We start from the raw sequence: 12,163 nt of genomic DNA, 5'->3' as shown, positions 1-12,163 counted from the left end.
TGAAATAAACCAGAAATTAGTTGGTCCCTTTTTAACCCAGGAGTTGGGTCAAAAATAACCTAACTATGGGTTATTTTTGACCCAGGAGTTTTTAGTGTGTGTATACAGCCAAGTTTCTGACAGTGACAAATTTATGTTTGTGCCCATTTTAAGAACTCTTGAGTCTCTGTTCACCATCTCTAGACTTTACCACTGTTTCCTGCTCGTAAAGATTCATCAAGATGCATTTACAAAGACATTAATAATTGTTCATACATCCAAAACCATACATTATTTGGACACAAAGAACATGCTCTTCAGATACAACTATATTACGAAGATTTTAAAACTGCTAGTGTTCTTATGCAAGACGCATGGAGTTATGTTTAGTAACCTCAGCATCAAAAGTTACAAAGTGTACCTTTTAACTATCTAATTTAAAAGCACTATTGCCTTAATTCTTATATGTGTGATATATTTTATGTATCCTCTCTTCAGACTGATAAATAGAGCAATGGCTCAACCAGTGAAACCTAAGAGTAATTTTAGCTGATGATGACCCCAGGAAGTTGATCCTAGTTGAAGGGCTTCCTAGTTCTACTGAGGACCATGCACAAAAAATCCCTGAAATGTTACAGCTTGATGGGGATATCTGCTTGCAATATCAAGACGACGATTTTGGTGGCGAGTTTGTTAACTTGACATCAATAAATGATGTTCAAGACAAAGGAACGTTAAAAGTCATCTTAAAGACTACAGGACAAAACTTGACTGCAGCATTAACTCCTACTCGCTTAACACTGCAAGTCAGATAATTCTGCCTCTGTCTCTTCGTTTTAAACTGACAACACTGTTCTTCTTTCTTCTCCTGATGGGTCAGTGCAATCCACATCAAGATCTACCCCATGGCCACTTGCATTCCCAATTCCACGCTTCTCCTATGACTCTGAATTAATTCTACAATTCTACAGCAGGCCAATTCTGAATACCATGCTAATGGAACTCCTCTTAGTCCATCTCCAAGCTGATGTCCCACATCCTAGAAATTTTAGATTAATGCAGAAGCATTAATTAATAAACAACCCTGCTTGCAAGAACAAGGCTCCTACAATGGTTGCTATGGGTGGAAAATAAGCCTCAAGTATAAGATGGCAAACTTTCGTACTAAGCTCATAAGTATTGGGTGTTCAGAAGTAAGCATAAACTCAAAGTACAAACACCAAGATTAGTGCCATGCTGCTTCAAACATCAATAAGCCTAGAAGAGCAGAAGTAAATTACTGCCCTCAGCATCCAAAGGGAGAAACATCTGACAGTCTGGAGAAGGAAAGAGTTGAGCTTTGGACTGAGATTAGAAAGAGAAACAATGACAAAGTAGTCAAAGAAAAGATGGAGTGAACCTTTTTACATAGAAGTGGTTCAGGACAAGCCAATGGTAACAGAGTTTAAAAATCGATGGCCAGCTCCCTTTAATGTCGATGAGGTAAGTGTTTTTTATTTCTTTCTATTCTACATAGACATGCTAATTTACTTTCATTTGAATAAAAAATTAAAAAGTAAAACAAATGCAAAGAAAATTAGGTAACAGATCAACAGTGAGTTCATGCAAATCACTACAGTCCCACTAGAGTTGAAGTTTCTTGCTATGCTTGACCAGTATTCAGACAGCATGATAAAGCTGTTTCAGAGTAAGGGTGGAGTCACTGGCAGAACAATAAAAAACATCATGCAACCCATTTCACAGGTTGGTCAGTCAATTAATTACTTCATACAGATTTTATGTTCTGTTATACTTTGTTATCCAGGGGCTGTAGATTCATTCTTCCCACTGGTTGCACTGGTGCGACTAACTTTCTCAGTTGGTCGTATCGACTTACAATTTGGTCGGCACCCTTTTTTAAAAATACTATCCATAATGACTTTGCATGTTGATGTATAGCGCTGTATGGCAGATGTATCGCTTTTTTTAGTTTTTCCTTTTTTATTCAAAATATTCACAAACTCGTTGGCTGTCATCAACTACTTAATATTCTTTTTCTCAAATAAATGCAAGTGAATGTGTCTTGTTGTTGAAAAAAACATTATAATGATCATGTTAGCTGATCTATAATGCGTGATGAGCGCCGCCATGTAAGTTTGGCCGCCGTGCCGCAGTTCAGAGAATCGGATCTGTCAGATTTACAACACGTCAATTCATCCCCTTTTCCCGAAAAACAAGAAAGTGAGTGGCAGTTGAAGTGGTAGAAGAATAGAGTAAACTTTCTAGTTACTTACACTGTGTATCTGATATGAATAAGACACCTCGTCAATTTACATTTGAAAGGATTGTTATTGCCGCTTCGATAGACATCAGTGTGTATTTTACAAACTATAAATGTATTGTTTTGATAGTACTTATGTGTGTTTAAATGTCTGAAACCTAAAATAAACCTTATGCAATTGTAAGGGTCAGACAGGTCAATTTAGCTCAAAGGGAATTATTAATTAATTTATAGGGAATCTTGAAAGAATCACTTATACAGCCGAGCAAATGACTCGTCCAGCATTCATTTGAACTGGCCGTAACTATCAGCTCTGCAGCGGATATAAATATCCAAACTATAGTGAAACACTATTTATTAGCAAGGTAACTTAGATCAGCAGTTTAAGACATTAAATTTGTAAGCACATAACACAAGAACACTTATCTTTAAAATACAAGACTTTATTGATTTTTCTTACACAAAACTTATATCTAACACAAACACACATTCATACGAGTTGCAGAAAGAAAGAGAAGAGAGGAGAATATGAAATCCCAAGTTGGTATGCACTTAAAAGACATGACCCGAAAGAACCATCAATCATTAATTTCACGGGCTCGTTGATTGGCTGGCGGTGTCCTCGTGCCTGGATAGATGTCTGGGGCGGCCAATCACGTGGTGTGCTGGTGCATATTACGAGAGTTACTTCCTGATCATGATGTTGAAAAATAATGCTTGAACCTTAAGACCATTTTATATATAAAATATACTTTATTTCAGAAGAACATGTGCAGCACGCATTTTTCTTTATGTAAACTAAAACATGTCAAAAATCTAAAAGAGAGAGAGAGAGAGAGAGAGAGAGAGAGAGAGAGAGAGAGAGAGAGAGAGAGAGAGAGAGAGAAAGCAGCATTGTTTTAAAAGAAACAATAAAAATGTATACAACAAATGACAATCCTGTATAAATTAAACTTAAAATGTATCAAATGAGGAATTCACTCTCAGGCCCATTTTGTCCTTACATTCTAGCAAAAATAACTTTATGTCATCTGAACACAAAAAAAAATACAAAGGGCTCTCTGGAAGCTACTGACTGTTCCAGGAGACAGTTGAGGGCCTTTCCCTTTTCTTCTTCATTCATTTGAATGAAAAGAGGCTCTTCCACTGGACCCCTTTCATGTGCCGGATTATTGAGATCTCCTTCATTACAGAATATTAAAGGAAAATGTGACTTTAATATTTCTTATAAATGTATTGTATGTTATAATTATATTATATGTTAACTAAGATATACACACACACTGCCTCACTGCTGCTAAGCGTAGGTTGTTATTCACTTGGAAGGGACTCTTGTAGGGTTTCTGCACTGGAATATACATATCTTGGTTAATTTAAAATTTATCAGAAGATAGTGCAAATGTAACAGTGGGCTGGAGTAAATGTCCAGTGTCTACAGTAGAATAAGATCCCACCATCTCCGTATGTTTGGAAAGTCGCACTGGAAGACAAAAATAGAGAAATCTTGATATTTCAACTGCTACAACATCATAAAGGTAAATTACTTGAACTGGTAATTACTTACAGATGTAAAATCAAAGGGTGCTCCCAAAACAAGATACTGGAAAAAAGCTAAAATTAAGGAAGGATTAATCTATAAACGTCAAAAAAAAAAAAAAAAAATGCTTCCTTGTTCCTTATTTAACAACTTTATAATAAAAAAAAACAAAAAACACCACACCAATCATTGGTTTATTTATATCAAAACATAATGTCTCACCATCAACATGAAGACTCCACGGTCTATACCACCAATCGGTTGGCGGATATCCTAAAAAAGAAAAAGAAAAGGAGAAGCATGAGGTTATTAAGAGTTTGACACTTTAACAGTCCCAACTTTAGCAGACTTCTTTATAACCAACCTTGTTTTTCAGTAACACCTATGTGCCAGGTGCAATTTTGGCTGTCATCTTCCTGCAACAAAAATACACAAATAATAAAACAGATTTGTTAATATGAAAAAAACTTACATTGTGCAGCACATACAGTTTGAAGCTCTGAATCCATGCAAAAACATAGCAGTCAATAGTATTTGGGTCTTTCTCGTGAAAACTGTCACAGCATGCAAAATCAGAACATAATGCAAGTAACCATTACGCAAGTTTATTAAACTCTTGAACGGGACACTCTGAATGGCAAAACTTGAACACACACATTGAACAGCGAACCTTGAACAGCAAACCTGAACTGAGAACCTTGAACATTTTCTCTTCTATATTTATTTTTGCCACCTGAAAACTTTCACATATCTCTCATCACCCAACCCATATAGATTAGTTGAATCTAAGTGGTACATGTGCCTATCTTTTAGCTTCATGACCTGCAAAAAAGTGTTAGTACTTCTGAATCATAAAATGGTATTTCTGAATTGTGATAAGACAAAAGCAGGCAATTTTCAGACAACACTGCAAAGTTACAATAAATAGCCAGATTACAAATAATTTACACACAACATCCAGTGTGCTGGCTTCCAAGCAGGGAAGACAATGTAATCTTTCAGTGCAAAGCAATCCTATAGATGAATAAAATAAAATTGGTCACTGCTGTGAATGTTTTGTAACCTTGTGGCCTCACTGGAAATGACAAGGATGGGTCCAATTTATTTGGAGGCAACCAGGTCACCACAATTTATGCATTGGCTGTCCACACATCCATTCCCCACAACATAACATACCAATGTAAGACTGTACACAAGCTAGACGACTAGGTCTCTGACTATTTAAGATTTGCAACTTGACAAAAACGTACTCATTCCTTAGCCACCAATGCGATTTCTTCAAGACAGCTATTTGCAATCTGCCATTTTTAAAAAGAGAACTGTAAACGGTCACAAACATTTCTTATTGTTATTGTATGTCAACTCACTGTTGCCTCCAACAGCTCATTGAGACCTAGAGTACAGAAATCTTTCCTTTTCAGAACCAAGTTTCCAACTTTGCCAATTGTCTCATCTGGGTCATCTGTACCCAAAGCCCATTCAACTTAAAGACAAATGAGAGAAGAAATTACATAGTATATATATAAAAAAAAATCTGCATTTCAAATTCATAAATTCTGATTTGTGAGTGCCATTACAACATCAAATAAAACTGAAAACTGTCATTCACATACCATTGCTGATTGCCAATGACTTGGCAGACAATCCCAACACACTCTACTGGAAGACAGGTGTTTGATGTTACACACCATTTCATTTTCTGCTGTAATAGTAACAATGTAGCCTGGATGCCAGCCCGAACCCCGCCCACAACATTTTTTGGTCGGGAAATTCGGTCTGGACTCGATCCATTGAGGAGTAATTATGATCGGTTCAGAATTAGTCGGGCCAATCAAATTGCCTGGGGGGGCTTTATACGATGATGGACAAATGATCTGCAGTGACGTAATCATCACGTTATCAAAGAGCGCTTGGGTTGAACTGGTTTCCCTCAGAGATGACTGCAGCTGGAGAACTGAGATGTATAGATTCCGCTATCGCGTCTGTTGTAAAAGAAATCGGCAGCGCATTAATTTTAAAAGACGAACAGAGAACTGCAATCAAGGCATTTGTCGATCGGAAAGATGTGTTTGTCGTCCTTCCTACGGGATTCTGCAAAAGTTTATTTTATCAGCTGGCTCCGATGGTCGCTAAGAACGAAGAAGGGACGTAATGAAAGCCCTGCGGTCGTTGTGGTTTCTCGTTTGGTCGCACTCATGGAGGACCAAGTAAAAGAAGTAACACTCATTATTTGACTACTTCTTCCAGTGTGCGTGCAGTTGAGGTCTGTTGAAACTATGCTATGCAACTATGTAGCTGACTTACTGCGTTGCTCTGATTGGTTGAAGGTCTATCCAATTGAGTGCAGAGTTTTTTTTTCCTGGTTCGGTTAAGACACGCCTCATAATCAAAGCCCTATGGAGCAGTATCAGACTCACATTCTGACTAGAATATGAGTATGACGAAGTCAGGCTAGTAACAATGGATAATTACATACAATAACTTGCATCAGGATATATTAACACTTAATACTGGTTGGGACCATCATTGAGGTCGGGGTTGTGTCCTCCATCTCAAAAAATTAATCGAACCATCCGTAGAAAAAATGTTTAATACAATAAAGTATGACAACATATTCAAGCTTCAATAAGATGATAAAGCCAAGCACACATTAAACATTTAGCAGATAAATGCTGAACTTAATATATGCTATACTTTTTCACCACATAATGTCAAAAATATTAGACAACTCACCGCGTTCTCCGCCATTGCTTGTCTCATTGTCAATAACTCCGCCCATCACTTCCGGTTCTGTGGCTGGGGTTCTGGCGCTGGGGTTCTGAAACTAGTGGTGTTGCGGGCATAGGCGCCGATTTATGTTTTCCTCCGTGGGTGAAAAATAAATTAATTAATAAAAGTAACGTTAGGCCTAGTCAAAAAATGTTTGCATTTCAGAACCTTCAGGGGGTCGCACCAAACGAGAAGCGCAGCGCCGCATCTATGACAACTCGAGGTAGCCTATCGCACACCAGACACGCACTTTGTCAGTTTATGGCCAGCAATATAGTAATGTTATGTTTAAGGACATTATGGAATTAAGATAATGTCTCTACTATGTTATGATTGTACTGTACAATTAAACACAACCGTTGTGAAGTCTGCAGTCTGAACACTTTAACTCAGAGCGTCCGTTAACTGAATGAATTGAGAATTTCACCTGAAAATCCGATAACATCAGCAATTTTTATTCAAGTAGCTGATTTCTGTAAATGATTGTAAAACTAAATGTATATTGCAGCACAGGTTGAAGTCAGTATATAGATTAACGACGATTTGAGACAAATAAATGTAAATTTAATATAAAAATATGTAAATCGCGCTCTGTGGCACGGCAGGATTTTGAACAAGGTCCTAAGCCGTAGCTGGGCGCCGTGGACAGACGCCGAACGGTGCCGCCGGTGTGTGTAAGTTACACCATCTTTGTAATGTAGGCTACAAAATCTGCTTCAAAATCCCAGCGCTGTCGTCGTCGTGTAAAGCCCGCCCCAACATTTCTGATTGGTGCCTCGATTTCGGCGGATTGGAAATGGGCTTGAATGAGCTCTTTGCCAGACTAACTTTCAGAGCAAATCTAAATTTGCCGGAAGTTGCCCAGTCTACATGGACCCACTAATCCACAGGGCTTAAAGTATTCCGGCACCGTGCCGGATCTCCGGCGTGCGGCCGTGAGGACAAAAAAAAAAGAGAAGGGAACTTGCATGCGGTTTAATATTTTCGAGTCAATTGATTTCACCTACCATTCATATGAGAGGAACGCAGCTCTAACTAACGTTACAAGTCTATCAGAAGGGTCCTGGCAACACAGTGTGATTGAGATCCATACGTCACGTTAGCGTCGTCGGCGAAAGCATGGAGCGCAAGTTCATGAAGCCTGGGGATGATGTACCCACCGGCGTAATTTCCTATGCGGACAAAGGGGACATGCCCCCACCCCCCCGGGAGCCGGACCGAGCCTGTGTAAAATAGCTCACTGAAAGTTCTAATTAGCAGGGATAGCGGTTGCAACCATAGACTGTAAAAAAAAATAGATTGCGACACAGTCAGTGATGAAACGCCAGAAACAACAACAGGTGACTAATGTCCTCATGGATGAAAAGAAAGAAAGGAGATGTGAGTTGGTTGATTCAGGAAATTAGCTCAGGTCAGGATAATGGGTAACTTCAGACTGTTAGCTAAATATTTAATGTAGAACATTCTGTGTAGCTTACTAAAAAAACATTCGGTGTAACGTTAGGCCTACCATGAAAACGAGTCCACTTCAAACCGCAATATTTTCTGTCAGCAATGTATGACAAGTGCTGTCAATGTTAACGCATGCGATTCATTTTTGTCCAGCTTTGCAATAACGCAGCATCCGTTCTTTCTGTCATCCTTTAGCTAGGATTATGATCACGCTCTTATTCATGCAAATGCTTTAAACCATGCATTCATCATGCGCGACAAGACGCGCTGTCAGTGAATGTCCTCCTGACACACGCACACACGACGCACAGAAAGACGCGCGCCAGTATCGAGTTCTCTTTCGCGCTTGAACGAACAATAAGACACACTTATGCCAAAATGTCCATTTTGTCGAGTATCCTCACAAGATCAGTGTTAAATTAGTTAAATAAAATCTTAAATGGAAGTAAATAGTAGTGAGAGAATGAGATGTGTGAGATCCTGTCAGCAGCGACAGATCTTAAAGTGACAGCAGCCATTAATTCTGTCTGTCAGTAAAGTTAACCTAAAGAACAGAGGGAACAGAGAAAATTACTCACTGCTCTTGACTAAAGAACGCTTGTAGCTTTGATAAGGATTAATCTATATTTCATTTATAATTTATGCAGTGCAGACTGTTTTATAACCATATTCAATTTCTGTATGGCACAGGTAAATGACATTTATTATGGGTTTAAGTGAGAATTGTTTTAAGTTCACTTAAATTATAAGCCTAATAAATGTTTAAAATTTTGGGGAAAATCATTTTCATCGAGATATCAGTAGCTATAATATTAGTAATACTGGCCTTCATTCATAAAAAGATTCCATTATGATACATCTGTAATACGTGGTGCCAAAATAGTGCCATTGAAGATAACCCCCCCCTCCTCACTTTAACCCCTGAATCCAGGAAATTCCTGTCCGAGAAGTTGTCACGGATGCCCACCCACAAATCTCTGCCTTGCTTAGTAAGGATAACTTATTGGATGTGTTGTCTAGAGCCATTGCTTTTTCTTTTCCACTGATAATTGTGCCATTACAAATGCTGTGTTATTTGTTACAGATCCAGAGCGTGGGCGCTACAAAAATATTCACCACTCTCTCGACATATGGCATGCTGCCAAAAATCTTGGAAAGAAGTTACGACGGGTATGCAATCATCCAAATTTATTCTGTATTCTACGACTAATCTATGCCCTGAAGCTGAAGATTGCATTGACTTGCCTTACTGCGTTGGTAATGTAATATTTTGCAGCAATATATTAACCGTGGCTTTGTTTCCTTTGCATTGTGCAATCAGGCTGGCACAATAAAAAATCTGAATTCAATTCTAGCCTGGATGAAGGACATCGTTAATCACTTTTGGAATTGCTGCAAACAAGTATTAACCGAGGAGCAGTTCAATTCTGGCATGCAGAAGGGTGAAGTTTCTAGCTGTATGTAATGTGTGGTGGTCCATTTCTGCAGATGATGTGGCATGGAGTCCTACACCATGTCCGCAATCAACATTCATGGGCAACTGGATGCTGTGAACATGAGCCTCTGGATGAAGGCAGCCAAAACAAGCCATGGATCCATCAAGGTTTGAACGATTGTAGTCACTTGATTTTCATTTGCTCTGAGATTGTGATTTTTACTCACTCTGATATGTGATTACAGGTTCAGCAGCTCATCAGGCACTTACAGCAATCGTGCTTGACAAGCGCTGGTTGAGCCAGGTGAAGAAGTTCATCAACTTCAGGTATGCATCAACTGTCATGCAATTACACATGCACTAAAGTAGATATTGTATTTATTTACAAATGTACATACTGAAACTACACTTATACATAGCCATATTCTACTTCATTCACAGTCTTGGTAGATGTGTCTGTTGCACATTTTTGTAATTGTTTGTTGAGTGAAGGCTGGAAGTGATGGTTGAACAGATTTTACCTTTATGCCATTGTGGTAAGAAGTGTTACTATTGTGTGCCTCCTCCCTCCCCGCCAGGACCACTTCTGATTTGGAAAGCTTCCAAAATCATATACTGATGTATGCGGCAAAGCGCTTCGCCTACAGCCCACCTGTATACAGGACGCGAGTTTTGCTTGCCGCATTAGATTACAATAATAGAATAATACAATAAATAGTCCATTCTTGGGAGAAGAATTGCAAGTGGGAGAGGCCTTCCCCGCAAACAGACGCTCAGGTCCGATGACCCAAGGCGCTGGGGTTTGCTTGGTGCTGTACTGCCACCACCCACTGCAGAACTAGTGCAGGCCCATATTGAAAGAGGAGACATTCCTCCGCAGTGACTATTGTACTGTAATCTGGTCCTTGTAAATAGTTGTAATAAATGATGTATAATATTGAACTTTTTGGAAAATGTCTTTATTTACATGCAAACAAAAAATAAGTTAAACTAAAATAAATAGAAGTAAAGTGCACAATTGCAGAGGTAACAGGGAACAAAACATACAATTCACATTCACAAATGTTTCTTCCATAAGATGCTGTTTAGAAATAGCTGTATAACTAATTACAAAGGCTAATTAAAAAAAAAACTATTGAAGGCGGTGCACCCGGAATCCTGTATATCGGCCTCTTGGGTCGGGGAATTTGATCCGTATCTTCCAGACACAACAGCTGGGGATCACCACTCTGTTGCCCACACCCAGGCGGCCATGCTGCCACAGCACAAACTGTCTGTAGGCGGCATGTCTATATTGACGCTGTTCTACACCCGGCTCCTGGCTGTCATCAACAGCAAAAATGTAATTCCAGGCCGCACGGGCCAGCCGCAAGACCCCCTCATCCAACACATAGAACTCCATGTGTGCCATGTTGGTTATGCAATTTGTAGGTATCTGGTGACAGCAAAGCCTTTCCAGGTCTGTGTCCATTTCTCTGCAATTGGTGCAAGTGCACCAATGCAGGACATCTCCAACAGGGTCAGGGCTCTGGGATACTTCAAACATGGCCATCACATCAAACATAAGACCTGGCAACCTTGTGAGGATTGTATTCAACAACCTGTACTTCTGCACAGACTCCAGGGAATGCAGTTTTACCTACAACGCAAAACAATTGGTTAGTATATATATATTAGTGGAAAGGCTGAAAATATCTAAAATGATGTCTTGACCAATAATAAACAAACCTTCATTTCAGCTGCACGTCTTGACCGCAGCTCCTGCAGCCTCGACTGCTCCTCAGGGTCTATAGTTTTTGCGGCCTTCCCCCCTTTCGATGGTCTCCTCCGCGTAGGTTTCTTTTTCTTTGATATGGCCCCAATCGCCTGAGGGATATCAGACGACGCTGTTGACGTTGATTCCTGCTGTTATCATGAGAACAGTTGTCAATATCTCTCATAATTATCAGGACATATATAAGCCTAGAGGTTGCAAATAGTGTAAACGAGCACAATTTGCAAACTATTATGATAAATTGCAATAATCATGTCTAATGACATCATAACGGCCAATGTTATGAAATAATGCAACGTACATTTAACTTATTTTGTAATGTTTACATTACAATCAAAAAACACAAATGAAATTATACAGTAGTCGTAGACTATAGGCTATTTACTTGTGATTTAGCAACAATCATGTAAAAACGTTATAAGCCAGCTAACGCGATAGGAAACTTTATTATTATAAAGTAGTCTAACACTTGACATATAGTTATTATTATCCTATTACCATCATCAGTATTTCAGTAGATTATGCAGTAGCATGATATTTGTATGAAATCGTGAAACATTACCTGGTCACTATCTTTGGAGTCTATCTGTGCCTGTTGCATGTCTGACGCTTCTTTCCAGGGGTGTGGGGCGTGTGGCGTGTGGTGGGGGGGGAGGGGGGGGGTACGGTTATTTACGACAGTGCAAGTACACCACAGCGAACAGCGGGTCGCTGTTTCACAAAAACACAATTCTTGCATAGTGTGCCTTTAATTAAGCCTGCTAAAATGCATTGTATGAGCTTCTGTTACTTTCACTGTTCATTCTATTGCTTTGTCATATTTTATCTTTCATTTAATAGCACATCACATATTTAGAGCAGCTCCAGAAGGGCTCAGTGCTGAGGATTGGGCTAGTGGTACAAATTTTAAGACACCAGTGAAATATCAATTCTTTTTTCCAATTTTGATACTACAAA

The 12,163-nt window shown here is 39.1% G+C and overlaps 1 protein-coding gene and 2 long non-coding RNA genes across 3 annotated transcripts; 1 reads left to right on the top strand and 2 right to left on the bottom strand.

Moving 5' to 3' along the window:
• Positions 1-4,139: 4,139 nt before the first annotated feature.
• On the bottom strand, positions 4,140-4,936 carry LOC130101250 (uncharacterized). The gene is made up of 3 exons (XR_008808964.1): positions 4,853-4,936; positions 4,725-4,790; positions 4,140-4,192 (listed from the first exon to the last, which is right to left on the bottom strand). It is a non-coding gene; the product is annotated as an uncharacterized LOC130101250 (long non-coding RNA).
• Positions 4,937-8,921: 3,985 nt separating this feature from the next.
• Positions 8,922-9,377, top strand: LOC130101480 (uncharacterized). Its single transcript, XR_008808999.1, has 3 exons — positions 8,922-8,986; positions 9,082-9,167; positions 9,319-9,377. It is a non-coding gene; the product is annotated as an uncharacterized LOC130101480 (long non-coding RNA).
• Positions 9,378-10,560: 1,183 nt separating this feature from the next.
• On the bottom strand, positions 10,561-11,807 carry LOC130095700 (uncharacterized). Its single transcript, XM_056262455.1, has 3 exons — positions 11,769-11,807; positions 11,161-11,337; positions 10,561-11,071 (listed from the first exon to the last, which is right to left on the bottom strand). Exons 1-3 carry the CDS (start codon positions 11,805-11,807, stop codon positions 10,565-10,567), a joined length of 723 nt encoding a protein of 240 aa, XP_056118430.1. The 3' UTR covers positions 10,561-10,564.
• Positions 11,808-12,163: the final 356 nt, after the last annotated feature.

This window comes from Rhinichthys klamathensis, unplaced genomic scaffold (assembly GCF_029890125.1).
Source record: "Rhinichthys klamathensis goyatoka isolate OS25496 unplaced genomic scaffold, OSU_Roscu_1.1 h1tg000011l_1, whole genome shotgun sequence".
In the NCBI taxonomy this organism is placed as follows: Eukaryota; Metazoa; Chordata; class Actinopteri; order Cypriniformes; family Leuciscidae; genus Rhinichthys; species Rhinichthys klamathensis.
This window is presented reverse-complemented; position numbering and strand designations above follow the sequence as displayed.